This window comes from Nothoprocta perdicaria, unplaced genomic scaffold, assembly GCF_003342845.1.
Source record: "Nothoprocta perdicaria isolate Ctin4 unplaced genomic scaffold, notPer1 scaffold_410, whole genome shotgun sequence".
Lineage (NCBI taxonomy): Eukaryota > Metazoa > Chordata > Aves > Tinamiformes > Tinamidae > Nothoprocta > Nothoprocta perdicaria.
This window is the reverse complement of record NW_020455656.1, coordinates 237,528-256,477: the sequence shown is the minus strand read 5'-3', so window position 1 is coordinate 256,477 and position 18,950 is coordinate 237,528. Positions and strand designations below refer to the sequence as shown.

The window sequence follows — 18,950 nt, the reverse complement described above, 5'->3', positions numbered from 1 at the left end:
AAACAAACCTATAGTGGCTGTGGAGGCTGCTGCAGGCACACACTGGTGTAAAATATAGAGAGAGTAAATATATTATTTCACTTGGCATGGTGCTGGCAAAGAACCCCCAGCTGGCACTATTCATGTAACATGATCCAAACTTTGCATGTACACACAGAATAAGAAGGATCAATTGGCAAACTCCGGTGCCGCCCGGCACAAGCATCTTCACGCTCTCTCTGGAACCAAAGAACTAAAGAATTCTGCACTTTCCAGAAGAAATCCGGTTTTGCTTTTCTAGAGTTTCGATATTTTGCTCCTCCTCCTCGCCGCCACCTCCCCTGGCTCCTTCTTACTTCACTGTGTTATTTAGTCTCATCGCCCTTGTTACAGTTCACCATGCAGCTCTGGGAAGGGGACGGGGCTAAGGTGGAGGTGGCAGCATTAGTATTGTTAGTGGAGTCCATGCCATTGGAGATGGCTACTGAATTGACCTCAGAGTTTATGGGTTTTGAAAGGTCGATGCCTTGGATGAGGCGGATCAGTTGTTTTACCTTCTCCAAGGAGCTGTGCATCTCCTTCTGTTTTGCAAGGATGGTGTTCTTCATTTCCATGCATTTCTGCAGCAAATCAGAAAAGCAGGAGTAAGTTCAAGCTTTACCCTCCTCGGAACGAAAGGAGGTCAGAGAAGGAACACAATTATCACGTATCTAAATGAAAGCACCAGTAAAGCCTGCAGCTATAACCTCACTCTCCCAGCCTAGAAGAAACCAAGCCCAAGCGCTGTGTTTTAGGAGACTTCACACTTGCTTGCTGAAGAATTACCTGGACAAAGCTGCTGGGACCCCTTTTATCCTGAGGTGCTCTGCAAACCAACACACAGCTCCATCCTTTTGCATTTCTTTTGAAGGACCACTCCCAAGTGCATGTTCCTATTATTTTTTATATTAGCATTGCATTGCTGACATTTCTTGAGCTCAGATCTGCAAACTGCAGCTGACTGCTGACTGTGTGCCTGTGTGCCATTAGTGGGATACAGCTTTTGCTTTCACAGACATTTTAGCAGGAACATCACTTCCTCCTCTCAATAAATAAAGGGTGGACTTCAAAAGAAAAGCAAATCCTCCTTCACTTGAAAATCTTATTTGTGGCCACTTTTTTTTCTCTTCAGCAGCATCCTAGCCAGCTCATCAGATTAGAGTGAGGGTAACATAGCTTAAAAAAAATCTGCAAACGATGTTTCAAAGGTGAAAAACTGCTGATATCTATATTTGAAACTCTCACAATGGAGGAGGTGGCAGCTATTTTATGTCTGTGACATTCAGGTTCCTACATAGAGATGTCAACCTTCTTACATTTTTAGAACTTTTTATCAACACTGATCTCTAGATTAAGTGGTTACACACAAGCATGATAAAAACATCACAAAAAATGGCTCCAACATGCCCTTTTCTGGGCAGTTGCAAGGAAAGCAAAATCAATGAGCAGACCAGAGAAAATAAGCAATTCCTCTTACCTACTGCCAGTGCACGTTGTTAAAGGCTCGGGTCTGCCTGTGTACATTACTGAGATGCAGTCTAGTGCTCTAGCACTGCTCACGTTATGCCCAGCTACTACTAAATGGTAATGGACAACAGTCTCCAGAACTGGTAACAAACACCTTCCACCACTTGTTTACTAGCAACCTTTTCATTTCTAATAGCAGCATTTAGAGGACTTTAAGCACAGGACACTTACTTTTCTTCAAAGATATAAAGATATTTGGGCCAAAAAAGCACTTTTGCATTTGCAAATGTTTACATTTGCAAATATGTATTGAGCATTGAGCTCAATATGTAAATTGATGTATTGAGCATTGAGCTTATTTAACTCTGGATATACTAAGTGAGGGACTTAAAACTACACTGACAACTCATAAGCCTGATTTGCATATTAAGGTGAGGAAAAAACCCAACACATTAATATGTAGGTTCCAACTACTGATATAAATTGAGGTGAAAACCACAGGCTTCTGGTTAGAAGTATGGCATGGTCCAATTCATAACGTAATGGAGAGGCATGCCTGGTGTGCCCCAGCGCTGACTGCCAATGCAGGATATGTCAAGGGCCCCAGAGACGACTAGTCCTGAGCAAATTGTCACAGTTGTGTTAGGAACAGCTGGGAAGCACCTGCGGGCTGCAACTCCTGTGCACCCAGGTGTGACCGTTCCTGAGGTGAGGCACCTCACACTTGCACTTCCTCTGCTGCCCACAGGCAATAAGAATCCTGGGTTTTGCTGACATTAGAGGTCATCGTGTGCCTACAATATACAGTCTGTATGCATCATGCCCAAGTCACCCAGTGTATGTATATGTTGCCTATTTTTCATTCCCACTTCCCAAGCTCCTAAAAAGAAACCCCACAGAAAACAGCTTATTCTCAGTAAATCCAGTGGAAGGTAGCTCTCCCCCATGGAATTGCTCTATAGACTGCCTTTTTTTTTTTCTCCCTGCATTCTGGCACCAGAACAATTGCCAAGTTATCTAGAAGAGCAATGCTTACCGTTATAGAATTGCTGAGCTGTTTGACCTTCTGCTCTAGTTGTTCTCTTTCCTGTTTTAAATCTGAACTCCACTTAAGTAGTTTCTGTTTTTCCTCTTCTTTTGCTGCAAAACAGAACACTGATCATCTCAAGGAATAATATCTAAGATGTTCCTGTTACACACTGCAGAGAGCCTAGTCTGCTTTATGTAAGCAGTGTAATTGTGTTTAAAGATAATTCAGCAATTTATACACTGAATCATGCCCAAAATTTCCCCTGCACAAAGAAGCTTCACAAAAAGCTGAACAAATACATAGACTGCCCTTTTCAAATTACTAGTGACCTTGGTTCTTCCCCTTTAATCTCCTTCTGTAAAGGAAATACTCTTCTATCCTACTCCCTCATAAGATTTTCCACCATTACAAGTGTTGTTTACCATTGTCCTACCTGCTTTATATGCAATATATGAATGAACAATTGCTAAAGTTCCTGGCCATGGGATTGCTTCTTCCTTCTTTAGCATCTGAAAGAAAAGCGTGCAGACAATTAGGCTGGTACACAAGCTATGACTAGGAACAGAAAAATGAGTGGGAGAAATACAGAGAATTTTCTTTTCTGGCTATCATTAATCTCAGCCCTGTTAACATAAAACTTTGCAGACCTACTTGGAGATTAAAGAGAATTATTTAAAACTGTACTGTAGCTCCCACAAAGGAAGCCTCTTTCTCACAAAAGCCATCATTTTCTTAAATCACCTCACTAGCTACAAAAAAAAAACAAAAAAAAAAAACCAAAAAACCAAGCTACTAATGAAACTTAAATATATAAAAGTTAATATATCTGAAGCCAAACTTGCCAGGAGAAAGAAACATGATTTCACAGTACAGACAAATTACTCATTTTATTTGTTCTGGGGGAGAATGTCTCATGGCACAGAGCATTCCCACACCATACATTCAAATATAACACTTCCTGGCTAATAAAACATGACACTGTCCTATCTCTCCCCTTTTTTAGAATTGTCCTTAAATACATTTGCCAAACTCTCCTTATAAAGGCTAAGCATCATTTATGTCCTTACAACGAGAAACATACTCCTTCCTAAGGAACTTTATTTAGAGAGGAAAACCATACACTGTGTCTTTGTGAGATGCAAATCAGAAAGGTGACTCAGAAGACTCACGACTCAGTCACTATACAGGGAAGTAACTCCAAGGGGTTTTTTTTTTCCCCTCTTATTTTGTGGTAACTAATCAGAGGAATATAAAGGGAAGAGAGAAGGTGAGAGTAAGCCACAGCAGTAATGGGGAAGTTATAACATGCCCTTCTCATTCGTAGCTACTGACCAAGTTGCTTTCATTTTGCATTTTCATTCTTCTGAGCAGTGTATCATATAGGGGGCTGTTTTCTTACATTACCATCTGGTTAACAGAAGGTTGCACGGGCTACTAAGCAATATGCTAAATTAGACAGAACGCTAACAGCTTCAGACTGCCAGTAACAGCAGTTCTTTGCAACTTATGGACTTCCATGTAAGGGCTCTGAAAACAGAAGCTTGCTTCTTTGTTTTGTAATCTCATTGCAATTAGAGAAGAAATATTAACATACAATCTATTCATTTCAATTGTGAGCTTTCAGAGAGGAATTTGAAAGGAAGAAGACCCAAGCTATTTACCTATCATTACTCTGATGATAGATTATACTATTAAAAGAGATAATGGAAGAAAATTTCTATGATGTTTGATTTATACCAGTGAATAGGGACTGGTATTTTCTTAACACATTAAGGTAGGCTTGTGTAAATAAAAATAAATAGGATTATTTATTTAATTAATAAATAAATTAAATAATTAATTTATTTTATCTATTTAATATTTATTTATTTATTTATTTAATATTTAATTAATAAAAATAGGATTATTTATTTATTTTCCATTAAAAATGTTGAAAAAACAGTGTGATAAGAACATACAAGAAAATTTCTGTGATGATAGAGAACCTTTCCCCAAAGTGTGTATTTTGCCCTAGGAAAAGCAGAGCAAAAACACAAGGCTAACAAATAAGACACCTAAAGTCTGGGAGCAGAAAAGCAAAACTTGGGAGGTTTTTGCATTTGCAGGCACTCCAACAGAAGTAATTTGATCAAAATCACAAAAGCCTTTTTACAAATCAAATAGATTCGTTCAGTGTCAGGCCGTCTTGATCTAACTAAGCCCTGTGATCTGGTTATTTTCTTTAACTTGGAATTAATGTTTGTAGTGCATTGTATAGAGCTCTCCCTGTCTGTCAAACAATACCTGGTCTTGACACTTGGGACAGATCCACATGCCCTTGGGAATGGTTTTCAGAGGCGGGTCCAGACAGTCCAGGTGATAAACACGTGAACACGTGTCACACATGAGCAACTGCCCACTTTTTCTGCAAACACTGCAAAAATCCTCATGGATGTCGCCCTGTAAAATTGAGGGAAAGGGATGAGGGTGAGAGAAAAAAAAAAAAAAGCAAAAAATTAACTTTGACCTTTGACATCTACATCACAGCTAAATGCAAACTGTATAGCAAACACTCTTTGCCAAGGGGATCCCAAATGGTTACATCCTTGTGAGGAGGTGAAACCACTCAGGAAGCTGGAAACACTTCTCCTCTGTCTTCCCCAGGTTAAACATCCTAGCAAACACTTATTGCCATAGCTTCTATTAACAACTACTACCCTGTGTCCTGTTGTATTTAAGGTTCCTTCTTCTCTCTGCTTTTCTACCTAAACTGATCATCTACTCACTATCTTGTCCCTACTCAGTTTTGGATGCAAGCTTGGGGAGCGCAGATCAGACTGCCTCTGGCCACTAATGTATATATGCAAGAAATGCCAAGAGCAGGATACCAAACTGAAAAGAACACGGTCAAAGATTTAGGTCACCTTTAACAATGAAATTGCAAGAAAAAGGTGTTCTGATTGTAAATGAAACAGAACTAGTTATTTCCTGAGAATTCTTTGACTTCACTTAGGTTACCTCAAGCAGCACCAAAAGAGCCATTGCAAAATTTTGTCTCTCTAAAGAAGCAGATTCATCACTAACATAGGCTGAGAGGCAAAACGAAGGGATACCATCAGTTATTTTTAGCCACGGAATTTTTTTAAAAGGAATTCAAAACATAACTGACAACAAAACTTAAAAAACACATGTTTAGTTACTATTGCATTATCATCAGAGGTAATTCTTTTCTATAGCCATCAACTCCCCAGAATGGGAGGCCTGTTTTTGGCACTTTTTTCACTCTCTCCTTCTGTTACTCCCATCCTGTCCTTTGGAGGTTTCCTCTCTTTGCTTTCCTTTTTAATACAAAGGCGCTACAGAAAAAAATAGCTTAAAATCCACAGAGCTGCAGCCTGACATCTCCTCGGCCCCACGTGGCAGTCTCTCAAACACACAGCTCTAGGTGACTTTAGCCGAAGTCGCACACACAAGGTCTGCAGGATGACAATCTGCAGATGTGTAGGAGGAGACAAACTGCATACCTGCTCCCTTTGCATGACATATCAGTGCATGCAATGCTTCACTTTGACCTGTGCAGTCTTTTCCCATGGTGTGAATAAATTCCATCACCTTAAAATGATGTTGGACTTGGCCATGCACTTGCACATTAGGTTGCCAGGCAAGAAATATGGCACTAATCCCTACTGTGGGTAAAATATTAAACATATTACAAGAGTGACACACAAGCAATCTGCGAGGGTTTCTGCTTTGTGGATCTACTGCTGATGAGGTTTTTCTTTGAAGGGAATGTTATTCTTAATTCCCAAGGTTAGTGCTGCTGTCCTGTTTTGTGAAGGATCACTCTTTAGTGAACTTCCAGTGGCACGGTTCCGTCCCGTGATTCCCACGGATCATTGAGAGCTGGCTTCTAGTATTATTTCACCCTTTAATGCCAGAGTTTTTCAGTGTTAATTGAAGAACTAAATGAGTGACATTTCATGCCTCTTGTGAAGTGATCTGTGTAACCAGGCTGATAAAATCTCTGTTGCTCTATCACGCGTTTTGCAAGTTAAGGAAGGAAAAGAAGGCAGGCAAAAATGTCATATAAGCTAAAACAAAATCCTCTGGAACCTAAGGAAAAAAAGTTTGACGAAAATTCTCACATTCTGAAAGAAAATGTTCATTCTAGAGAATTAGATGTGTTGTTCAGATGCTTTAGACCGACTGCCACACACACAAAGGCATTTGTTAGCACGCTGGGTGTTTTCAGCGTGCTGAAACCCCAAGACTGCCAAATCTAATATCGTGCAGAAATAGATCTAAACAAGAGACACACGCAGCTGCTTCTTGAGGAGGTGACACTTAGAAATTTAAACTTAGACACTTCTAAATTCAACAAAATGTCAAAAAAACAAGTCACGTGGCTGCTAGTGCGCAGCACCGGGGAACTGGCTGGAATGACAACACACAAACTCCATAATTCATGTCTGATTTAAGAAACAGTGCAAAATGCAGGGCAATTCCTGAGAACTGGTAACTGGCATTACCGAAACTCCTAGCCCCTGCCTGATTTCCAGTAAATACCAGGGGTTTACTTGCAGTTAATGAATATATGTATAAGGGGGGCTTGATTCAGTGCTGTGACATGCACCCACTAAGCAGCTTTCAGGACGTGCTCTGTGAAGCCTAGAGGCCGCCAACTTGCATTAGAGCCGTGCTCACCGAGGCTGCTCTGACATATGCTACAGGGTGCGAAGACTCAAGAATAATTTCAGAACACAGAAGCATAAAAGGTGATTTAAGGTCATCTTTTGTTCTGCACCAAGAGCAGAGAAAAGCAACCCAAAGCCTTTCGGATAGACCACAGTTTTCTTTATTTCTGCACACTGCCTAGAGCAACAGGGATCACTTTAGACAATAGAACTGGACAATATGGTATCAGATCAAAAATGTAAGTAACCTGTGTGTTTGAATGCTAGTATCTATATTTATAATTACATTACAATGGAAAAATGCAAAAACTAAATATTCTCTGATAAAAAAGATGATCATAAAAAGAGAGAAAGAGTCTCGTGCTATTCTTGCTACTGTGTGATTGACTGCCAAAGGTGACCACTGTCCTCCAGGTGAATGTGCTGCCGACTGTGAGGGAGGTTCATCTGTTACCAACTAATTCACAGATAATTGCCAGACACATACAGAAAATTTTGCATCACCTCTTTCCTTCTCCCCGCCTCTAGTCCTAACTTTTATTCCTGCATCTTCATCTGTTTTCCCACCTCATGGGTCTGCTTCATCCTTCCTTCAGAATTCACCTCTGTCATTTAGAGAATGGCTATTTGGGAGAAAATCAAGAAAGCTGCTCTGAGCTGCACTGCCTGGTGCTGACAGCTTGGCACAATTGGTAATTTTCTCTAGGTTGCCTAAAAACAAGGATTATTTAAGTGCTAAATTTTCATTCTAAAAACCTATAAAAATTAGACCTTTTTCAGCAACACGAACATAAAAATATTCTGAAGGGAGGCAAAGCTACAGATTCCTTCTGTATCAGCCTAAGGAAGAGCTAAACTCTTTTTACCAAGACTTTCAAAATAACTTTTTATTTAGGCACATGCCCTGTTTTCAGCTTGTATTTCCCAAAAGCTGGAGCCTGTAACCACAAGCAACATTTGGCATCCTATCTAGAATAAACAGATCTTTCTCTATTAGCATCATCAACTAGTTCTGTAGCGCCAGTTGAAAATAAACTGGCCTCTCTGATCCTGCCTTCTCCCTACACCCAGGCAGTCGTTTCTGTCCCCTGCGTAAGGCTGGCAAAGGCCATGTGTGGCTGTAAAACAAAGCAGAGCAGATCATGATCTGGGCTAGGCCTAGCAATATTTCAGCTATGTCAGTTCCTTATGCAGAAGGCAGTGGGGCCCCAGAAATGCTGCTGCTGGCACAGCACAAGAGGCATTAAAGGGATGAGAAACAACTGCTGGGGGAGGCAGGAACAGCTCCCTTCCGTGGCATTGCTGCCTTTTGCTCCTTTAACAAATCCATAAACTGTGGCGTGAGTACTCCAGTGTTTAATGTATTGTACCTCTAATTAAGCTGCGAGCTCCTGAGATGAAAAGGAGCTAAATTTGCTCTGTCCTCACCTCTGGCACCACTCCCACTGCTGGTTTTTAAATAAATGGCATTATGCAGCACTTCTCCAACCAAGGATCCTCAAGTTCTCAATGCTCAGATGGGCAAAGGATGCACCATGCCAAATGTATAAAACCAAATCACACGGAAGGGATGTGACTGCACAAGCTTATCCAGCAATTTTCCTGGAACATATAAGCAGAAGACTACCACCTGACTCACCGCAGGCAATGGGGACCATTCCTCTCCCACTGACTAATTTGCTACAGATTACAAGTAATGACAGAAAAACTGATCTCATATTTACTTGCTTCTGTTATTTTGCTGTCTCTGAAGGTTCAAATTTTATCAATAAAAAATCTGAAATACTGCTTTGATGAGCACTTTGAAATAGTTTTTGTGCTTTTATATGGAATTCAAAATCAAATATTGCTGAAAAGTTGAGCTACAGACTTAGCTCAACTGATGGAGAACATGCAACTTTGGGATTAAATTTTTCAAAAAATTAAAACCTCAAAAACATTAATGCTTAAACACTGCTGTTGCTTTTGTATAAATTAATAAGCTTGTTTGGGAACATTTTAAGGGAGATGTACATACTATTCTGAGGAGGAAAAAGTGCTTGTACTACATTGTAATATGCTCAGGTAAGAGAATATTAGCTGTTTACTGTGTAATCTTCCATTGTCTTCTCAAAAATCTTCTAATTTAATTAATACTAAATCATCCCAAATCTCTTTCAATACTAAGCAAATTCATCAGGCTGAGGACATTCAGAACTAAATTTGAACCCTATAAAAGCTCTTCACTCTTGGTTCAGCCTCCTGCAGACAGGCACTGCAGAAAATAGGGCAATATCATATTAACTTGTTTTGAGAGCTCTTAGAGAGTGGGAAAAAGACCCAACAATACACACACACAAGTCAGGTGATGGAAAAAACCTACCACATTACCCTATCTTTTTTGGGGTCAGTGCAAAAAACCATTTTCTCCAGTGTGTTTTCTAGTCATTTGTACTGTTTACTTATAAATGTCCCCAGGGATCGTGCTGGCCCATCTTCACCTCAGAGGTTGTTTCACAGTCTCATTCGTTTGACTGCCAGGAAGGGCTTTTTATACTCTACTGCTGCTCTGCTCTCAGAAGCAAGTATATAAAAGAACACCTTTTAATTTCACATTCCTATTCCCTGTATAATAAAATTGCATCTATTTACCTCCCTGACTCCGATGCAATTGTGCTATTTCTATTCCTGTTACTTATGCAGAGCAAACGCAGTCCAGAGGCAACAAACTGACCTCTGCTCCCTCTGGTGAGTGGTCAGTAGAGTCAGTCACTCAGTCTGAGCACTTACAGTGGTGCAGTTGCACAGCTGAAGGCTGCACAACTTAAATCCCATTAAACAAGACTGTGTCTTGGTTAGATGTGGTAATACATGGAAAAGGAAGAGACCACCCTGGCACCGATTGCAGGACTCCGCAACTCAGGTACATAGAAATAAACAAGTGCTTTTTTATTTTTAAACTGAGCCCACTAAGTAGCAGTCTCTAAAGGGCAAGCACGTTACTGGCAGTGTAGAATGTATTGCCAAGAGCTCCTGAGAACTTCTGTGCAATAAATTGTTCTTCCCACGCTGAATAGTCACAGTGCACTTTCATTCAAAGCACAGAGTACAATCCCTTTGCTGCAGTGTTACTTCAGGCCTACACAGCAACTCAGCTTATTTTTTCTTATTATAAGTTTCCTGATGTTTACATCTGACCTTAAAATTTTTTCATCATGTTTTTGCAAGAAATGAAAAAAAAAAAAAAACACGAAATAACAGTGACTTAAGAAAGGCTGTGCTTTGAGTAACAAATCTTACCTTTAAGGTAATTTAAAATAAGGACACTTGCTTCTTTATAAATCATAACAAAATGACTAGGTTTCATTCAAGGCACGTTGTGTGGCCTGAGCACAGGAAGGAAGTGTTTAGTTGCCTCCACACAGCTGAATTTCTGTAATTGTGCTTTGAACGCTGCCCTAGGTGCTCTAAGAGGTTTCCCTCCTTTCCCTTTTGTTCCTGTGTCTGTAAGTAATACTTCCCATTCTCCCCTCCATGTTTGCACGGATGACCAATCCAATGTGGTCAGACGATCCCAGGCAGTGCACAGAGGAAACAAGCTCCTCCTCCGGCAGCCTGGTGCTTCCCAGTGCTTCAGTCCACTGATGGACTTCTAAACAAAACCCATTCCCCGAGAATTACTTACGTCTGTGGAGCTGGGACTAGGCAGGGACACAGGCTGAACGGCTGCGGGAAAAGTAAATGTGGTCTCTGTCTTTTCATTTTCTGGGGAGTCGGGATAACTGGACAAAGGGGATGTGGGGGTCAAAGCCCCAAATCCCAGCACCGTGTTGTATTTAGGTGGACGACCTACACATTAACAAAAGGGAACACAAAAAAAAAAAAAAAAAAAAAAAAATAAAACTGGTATCTTCTCTCCAACATTTTCTGAGTTATAAATTGCATATGAAAAGAAGATGTGTTCCTTACTGTTAAGTTTCCACTTTAAAAAAAAAAAAAAAAGGAAAAATGATCTTACATACCTTTGGCCAGTGGTCCTCATTGGCTAGCATGAAAAAGGAAATGATGTAGCACAGAGAGGAAGTTAATATAAAGTTACAAGTGGAAGGACAGAAGCAAAGATTTAAACATTTTTTAGAAATCTTTAAGTAGATTTTTGCAAAGGAAAGAATATTTAAAAGAGGTATTTCAGAAGGAAGAGAAAATAAGCTCTACAGAAGATAGAAGGAAGCCACAATCACTGCTATTAATTCCTTCTTTCTACTGTTACCCCCTACCTCCCTATCTACCAAACGCCAGCTTAAGTCTACACCAAGGTTAAGTCCTTTATTAGAAGCCAGCAGTCACCATTCCAACCTCCACGCCCTTCCCCCTTTTTCTATACCCGCTCACCTACAGCTCAGCACTTTCTACCCTACTGGCACCTCTTATAGTGACCAGCTTAAGAACAGGCCCTCGTGTGTGTCTCATAGCCCCAGCACTACCAGCAGTAACTCTACAAGCTTTCAGTGCAACCCGTCCCCCAGTCTAATATTCTTTCTTAGATTCTATTAGTTAAGTATGTTTAATTTTGTACAATTCCTCTTGCAGGCTGGCAGAGGTTCAAAATGTGTTTGTAAAAACCTTCATAAAATTAGGTACACAAGGTGAGACAGAAAAAAAACAACACACAACCATCATTTTGCCTCCCTTCTCCAGGGAAGTCCATGGATCTGTGAACACTATAAGCACTGGAATCTAGGAATAATTTCTCAGACTTCCATTTTGCAGACTGTCAGTCTATACTTATTAACATGCTAAACCTTGCATTTGAGGTCTGGATACGTTCCAGAACTAAGCATGTCCTTGGAAATAGATTTCTGATAGTGATGCCCATGGCTGAAATTTCTGATATGCTCAGCAGCATCCAGAATTAAACTAAGGCTCTCAAGGGCACCTGCTTGCATAAAGTCTTTGCCTAATATATTGCTGTACTAACTCAAATCACTGAACTAATGCACCCAAATCTTTTGTCAGTTGAAAATGTGTGCTACTAATTTGGTGCCGAGGTAAGGTGCAGGCTCACAACAGAGTGAGAAGAAAAGACAGTACAGTAGCAGCCAGCGTGCAAAAACAGTCCAAGAGAGTATCAAATATAAACACATGCCATTCTTTGCATTGATACAGTAATTGTTCACCCTGAGCTATAAAACAGAATTAAGAAATCAATACCAGAAGAAGGAGCATTTACTTATCTGCAGAGTACATATGAAAGTCCCTGTATATAATACCTGTATCCCTTTTAAAAATACGTTTAAGGTTATTAGAGGATATCACTAGAGACTGATGCCCTTTATTCAGAAACAGCGTGGCTGCAGAAGTGCCAGTTTTGCCATACTGCCTGCTGGACTGAACAGGCACCTCAAGGCGTGCACAGGTCAAATGCAGATATGACCTTGCAGCCAAAAGTGCTGATAGAGTTGTTGGTCAGTGCTAGGCAGCACTGCAGCTTTCCTCATAATGGCCCCTGTTTTACATGAACTGCACTAACATCAGCAATTCAAGCAGACCATACCAATCCAGCCAAGGAATAAAGATTTCAGTCAGATTTTCAGTCACTGACAATCTTGGTTTGATCTAAAGGAACTGCTTGGATGGGAAAGGCTACGTATTGCACTGTCAATGCCCCCAAACTATCCAGTTACAAAGGCACACATGTAGGCTGGCACTGAAGTTCAACACAGCACATGACACATACAGTTTCCTGATTTAAATCGTACCACACACATTTTGCACAATATTCTCTTTGGAGGTTTTGTTTTTAAATATGCGTTATCACCATTTTTTGACAAAAGCCTCAGGAGTAAAGGGGCTATTAGGCGCCTTTAAGAACTGTGGAAAATCTCAAAAGTTAGTGAAAGGTTGTCACATACATGTGCTTGAGCTTAGCTTTGATTTTCAATACTGCACACAGAGAACAGTAGAAGGTCTCTGCTATGCTGCTCTGGTGTGTTTTATCATTACAATCTAAGTCCTAAAACTCCATGTATTCTGCAGAAGGATTTCCACTGAATAACATGCATCTCTACAAAAATGATCATCTCTCATTTTAGAACAAGTGGCACTCTGGTTGCAGAAAAGTGCTCAGCATGATAAGAAAGATCTTCTTGTTCAAAATCAATCTTTTGAAGGACCTATTGCTATTCCTGGTGAGGAACAGCCTTTTCCCACACTAAGTTTCCCCTCCTATTCATGGCACAGACACTTTTCCCAAAGCCTCCTTCTTCTCAACAGCAACAAAACAATTTAGTTATTAACCACAGCATCCTGACAGCAGCTTTATTCTACCAAACAATGCTCAAACATCTCAGCTTTCCCTTTGCTCGATCATCTATAGTCTTTTTTTTTTTCTTTCTGGAAAATGAAACTGAAATGAAACCCGCTGTGCTAATCCCTAGAAATTGCAATCTTTGTCTACCACAGAAATCTACTGCACAAACGTACTACTGTAAAGCCCTTCATTGCTTTGCTCTTTGAATCATCAAGGGGACTGCAAATGCAAGCTGGAGGGAGAGGCACACAGCAGAGAGACAGGCCCAAGAACACCTCACCTCTTTTACGTGTCCCGGGATGCATTGTGCTGTTCAGGTACGTGACTGCACTTTTCTTGCGCTGGAGGGGAAAAAAATGACACTTTCAGTTGGCTAGCACTTTTGGCAACAGCTACATGGAATTGCCGAGAAATGGCAGGATATTACTTAGTAAGATTCCTGGCTGTTCTGTTTTCTGGAACGTAACTTCAGAAAGGTTAGCTTTTTATACTATTTCTGACATCTGCACTGCTTCAGGCCAGTACGCCAGCTGACCTCCTCATAGCATGAGTAATGCAAGCTGCCTTTCAGCGTCAGCTTTAGATAGGGAAAAGGCAGAAAAACGAGTCAGGTTTTGAAAGGGAACAGCCCCATGCGTTTACTATTAAAAACCCTTGAGGGTCACATGGCTGCAATGGTTACAAATGATAGTTTGCCTGTCTAGCTAGACCTGAGATAGCTTAGTAGGTGACAGCATGGCAGAAGTACACACGAGCACAGAATGAAGGTGCAGGCTTCCCCCAGCAAGAGGTCAGTACCTCAGGTTCAAAAACAGCTCCACTGTACACTGGATTTGCTGTTGTTCTTCTTTTCCTTTCTTGTCGCTTGCTTTGGATTTCTTGCAAAACAAAACATTTGAGTTAGAAGACAAATGGTTCAGACATCATATAAAACATACAGAGAGCTTGCATGTGAAGATGGTTATGATGATTTCTGCAGAAGATTAATACTGACTACAGGCAATTTTGCTGTATTTCCAAGTTTGGAAGATTTGAAAACTAAGACAATAAATATAAGCATGGTGCTCAACTAACTCTCTCCAATTAAGAGCTAAGGTATTTTAAACTGATGGCCAATGTCACTGGGAGCCTAAATCCATCAGTCTCTGGTAACCTTGTTGATCTTAAAAATAAATTTCACTGTATAAGGTTGCAGAGTTTAAGTTATGAAACCAATTATAATCTAGTAACTCCCTTTACAGATTACACTCTGAATTCATGAAATGAATAAAAAATCCAGATGGGGGTTAAAGTAAAATTATCTGTAATTATCTGTGATTCAACTTTTCAGATAGAGGGGCTAACAGATAGCAGTAGGATTGCCACAAATTTCCTTTTCAATCATCAGAACATATACTGCCATCCCAACCACCACTCACAGCTGCTTATTGCTTTCTTTCAATATTAAAAGAAGAAATAAAAGGATGTACAACAGAGACTACATTAGGTCCCAAGTATGCACATCCCAATGCACTTCCGTGCAGGACAAATACTGTACTTAATTCAGACACATTTTGCATGGATACTTCCAGTTCAGAACGGCCATGAAACAGTGAGTTTGAGAACCAGCTTTAGATATTTTCCTTACCTTCCAGGTGGTCATGAGTAACTAGTCCTAGAGACACCATGAAGGCAAGTTTCTGTTAAAGGTAAGAAAGAGAAAAATACAGATATCATACCAATTCCAATCATTAGGGAAAGCCACTTCATTTAGACCACTTAAAACCATTTGGTAGGTAATCAAGCAGTGAAAATACTTTGCCCCAATAAATCACTTTTCATCCATATATATCAAATTGTTTTACAGAGGATAGACATTCATCCCACTTTATAGATGGAAAGACTTAAGGCTCATAAATTGGGAAAAGCCTATGGCTGGCAGAGTTGGGAATAGGGAAGTAGTTTCTCTATATCTCATCTAGCACTGAACAGACTGTGTGACTGGCTCTTAGCTAATACCAGCATAGTTCAGGTGCCAGCAAAATACTGCTGGTTGCAGAAGAAAATATCCATAAATGGCTAACTGCTAGGGCAACTCTGGTTTACATCTGCAGCTTTGTAAGGGTTATGACTTCCTTAGAGGATTCCAATCTTAACTGTTAAGCACACAAATCAAAATAAAGACAGAAGTCCAACATGAAAAGTAACTACAGAATTCTAAAAGCACAAGGAAATCAGTATTGTAATCAAGCCTTCTGTCTGAAAGACCTATGAAAGGGAAGTTCTAGTCTTCTAATTTGCAAAAGACTCAAAAGTCCAATGTATTCCAGGACTGAAAAATATAATGCATTTTATCTATTTAAATTTCCTATTCTATAGCTTTATGAGCTACTCCTGTCCAGCAGAAATACATGGAACGTTCCAAGCCGAGGAGTTCTGAGTGAACAACTGCTTTCTGAAGAACAGTGAATTTCCTTTTCTTCTTAAAAGACAGCTCAGGATGTGTCCCGATACCTGTGGATTTTCTTCTCGTTTTGGCTTCGGTGCAGCAGGTGGAGTAACGGTACGACTTTCTGTTTGCTTCTCTTCTGCTTCCACGTGGGGTTTAATAGTCTGAAAAGAAACAGTGTTTCTCTCACTCAGTGATAAGAATTATTTTTTAGTTAAACCAGAAGGGCGAAACAAATCCTTTAGCGGATGGAGTTAAAACAAAAACAGTTCAAAGCTGGCAGTACACTAACAAAGGCTTAGTCTAGGAATCTGAAGCAAAATGAAAGCTTAAAAAAGTATTTTGCTTGAAGAATGAATGAAATGTGCTCCAAACCAATGAAATGTGCCCCAAGAAAGCAGCTTTGTAACTGTTCTGTTAACCCAAGCAGCCACAAAAGCAATAGAAGTCACCTTAGAGTTAACTGTTACAAATGGGAAAATCAACAAATGATTTTGTATCCCTCAGTCTTTCATGAAAAGTTACGTTTGGCTCAAAAACTGCCTCTCTGACTCCTATGATCTCACATCCTTCTCAAGTTTCTTTTCTGAAGGCAGCAACTCTTGCAGTAACATATCATACCCTGCATGAAAATCCTAAACTTGTGCTATATCTGTCCATGCCACAAACTGACTGAGAAGGTAATCTCTACAGCGACATCACGTTTTTGTCCATTTAACATCCTTTATCATATAGATAAAACATGGGGGGGGGGGGGGAGAAACCACAGCTAAACCACTGTATTTTGTCCATGTCATTTCCAAACATTTTTTTGAATTGCCAGTAATGCAAAGAGCAAACAGATATTGCTGCTATCAAAAGAAACAGGCACCAGAAGTACAGTACTGCAGAAGTACAACATCACGTCACAGGACAGAAGGCAGGCGTTGCTGCACAGCTCATGGAACAACCTTACGGAACACACAAACCTCTGCGGGTGAATTCGGAAGCAGCCTGAGCATAAGCATATCTTCCATGCACACGATTTTCACCTTCTCCTTAGGTGAAGACAACTTCAAGGCACATTAATGCATATGAAATGGTTAAAATTGGAACAAAAGACTGCTTCTCTGAAACCCGGCAAGGAGTCTGTGCTTGCAACCCAATTAGATCACACTCTCTAAACTTACGTATTATTTTATAAGTCCCTTCAGTAGAGAGAATTTAAAACTAAACTTCTAGAAACTCTGTTTCAGAGGATCTATCTTTGGCTCACTCAATTCAAATCAGATACAGAAAATTAGCAGTCTTTGGAAGCTGAATGAGACTATTTTGTCACCAATCAAAAGGCTACAGGAGCAAAATAGAGATGCTCACATTTGTTGTGTTATAGATCCCTGTGATTTTGCAGTTTAAAGCTTTCTTGCTTTCCAAGATAGCAGTACAGCTCAAGAATACAGCTTGCCTATGAACTACTGATATTGCAACAGCAGGGGGAGTATAAAAACACTGAGGTTTGAGGGAAAGATTCCAACAGGCTATTACAAAGCACACCATGCTTTCTATCCCAAGAGTTGCAAGTCACTCCATAACTTGCACTACTGCTGGAACACGAACATTCAAGCATCCACTGAAAACATCTCCACAGTTGTTATCCTCTCCAAATGGACACCATAAAGCGAGAAACCTAAACCATTGCATTACCAAGCACTTGCTCATCTGTACCTGTTTTTCAACGTTTGGTTTGCTGATCTGTACAGTCTGAGGTCCAGCAAGCCTGGTACCTGGGGCTGCTATCACAATGCTGGTGAGCTGTGCCATGGGGAAGGTTTTGGCTATGGTTGCTGTCTGCCCGTTAACGACACGAACTGGATGTATGGAGTTCTGCGAGTTGGGGAGAGACGTGGGGGTGAACTTCGTGGTCAACATCACGGGCCTCTGAATAAGCTGAGGAGCTGCAAGCATTGGAGGAGGTGCTGGGGCAATAGGAATGTTATTTTGGGCGACTGGTTTAGGTCGAACCTACAGAAAACGAAAAAGATGCACGTAACCATATCTTAGTTGAACTTCATTACTGGTTTTAAATGTTTCAGTTTAGCCTGTCTAATCTTTGCAATGTTGTCTCATTTCCTATAAAGTGTAACTTTTTAGCATAGTGTCAGAATTATGCTAGGACAAGGAAAAGCCACGTTTTCAAGCCTAATTGCATAAAAATCATCCATAACATCTGCACATACATTCACTCTCTGTGAAATTGGCATTTGGATGCAGACACTTATTTTGCATGTTCACTATCAAGTACCTTATACATGTCTAAATCAACACACTGGTTCTGAAAGCCCAATATTCATGTAGCATTTACAGGCACTGCTTAGGCTCTAATGTTAGAAGTGTGTTGCAAGGCTTAATGCTGAACCTTCAAGAAATCAAATACATAACAGTTGACTGAGCTATAAATTCAAGCCTTAAAACTTTCAGCAAGTGCCCGTTACTTTTGCCAACTCTACATATTACCTGTGCAACTTACCTTGCTAAACAACAACAACAACAACAACAACAAATCAGTATTATATATTAATCTCTAAGAGAAAAGTGCTAAAGACTATGGGTAAACGCAGTAATTTTCTTTCTTGGCCAAGCAGGCTCTGCAAACCCTCTATTGCCAATACTTGCTTACTTCCAACTCTTTGCTAATTTAGTTACAGAACACAGAACACATCATTATAAGATTAAAGCTTTTTTAATTATTTAATTTCTATCGTCCTGCCTGTCTTTAATACTCAATATTGCATTTTATCTTTGTAAATTGGGTCACACTCTAACTGATTTCACCATCCCTAAATCTTAACTCAGATATCAGCCTATATTTTTCCTTTTTTTCTCTTTTACTTGCAGAACATTTTAGACTCTTATTCATAGTGCCACATATTTTCTGCAAACTAAATAGTTCTTGTAAGTATTTTTTTTAACTAAAGATGCAACCAGTGTTGCCAAACCATGAAAAATTTGCAAAATATCACTTTCATTGCTCTGCTTGACGCACAGGTCACTGTCACAATAAAGAAA

The 18,950-nt window shown here is 40.0% G+C and overlaps 1 protein-coding gene across 7 annotated transcripts in view; it reads right to left on the bottom strand.

Moving 5' to 3' along the window:
• PHF21A (PHD finger protein 21A) overlaps positions 1 to 18,950 on the bottom strand; it is an 88,970-nt gene continuing 70,020 nt past the window's right edge. For 4 of the 7 annotated variants that reach the window (XM_026045839.1, XM_026045840.1, XM_026045841.1 and 1 more), the window contains exons 8-17: positions 17,610 to 17,906; positions 15,971 to 16,069; positions 15,105 to 15,156; positions 14,276 to 14,355; positions 13,758 to 13,818; positions 10,853 to 11,016; positions 4,799 to 4,954; positions 2,949 to 3,024; positions 2,522 to 2,625; positions 1 to 599 (exon numbers count right to left, since the gene is read on the bottom strand). In XM_026045839.1, the coding sequence (XP_025901624.1) occupies positions 345 to 599; positions 2,522 to 2,625; positions 2,949 to 3,024; positions 4,799 to 4,954; positions 10,853 to 11,016; positions 13,758 to 13,818; positions 14,276 to 14,355; positions 15,105 to 15,156; positions 15,971 to 16,069; positions 17,610 to 17,906 (1,344 nt within the window). In that variant the 3' untranslated portion in view covers positions 1 to 344. Of the gene's footprint in view, positions 600 to 2,521; positions 2,626 to 2,948; positions 3,025 to 4,798; positions 4,955 to 10,852; positions 11,017 to 11,189; positions 11,213 to 13,757; positions 13,819 to 14,275; positions 14,356 to 15,104; positions 15,157 to 15,970; positions 16,070 to 17,609; positions 17,907 to 18,950 lie in introns of all 7 variants that reach the window. The other 3 variants (XM_026045843.1, XM_026045845.1, XM_026045846.1) reach the window with 1 other exon arrangement.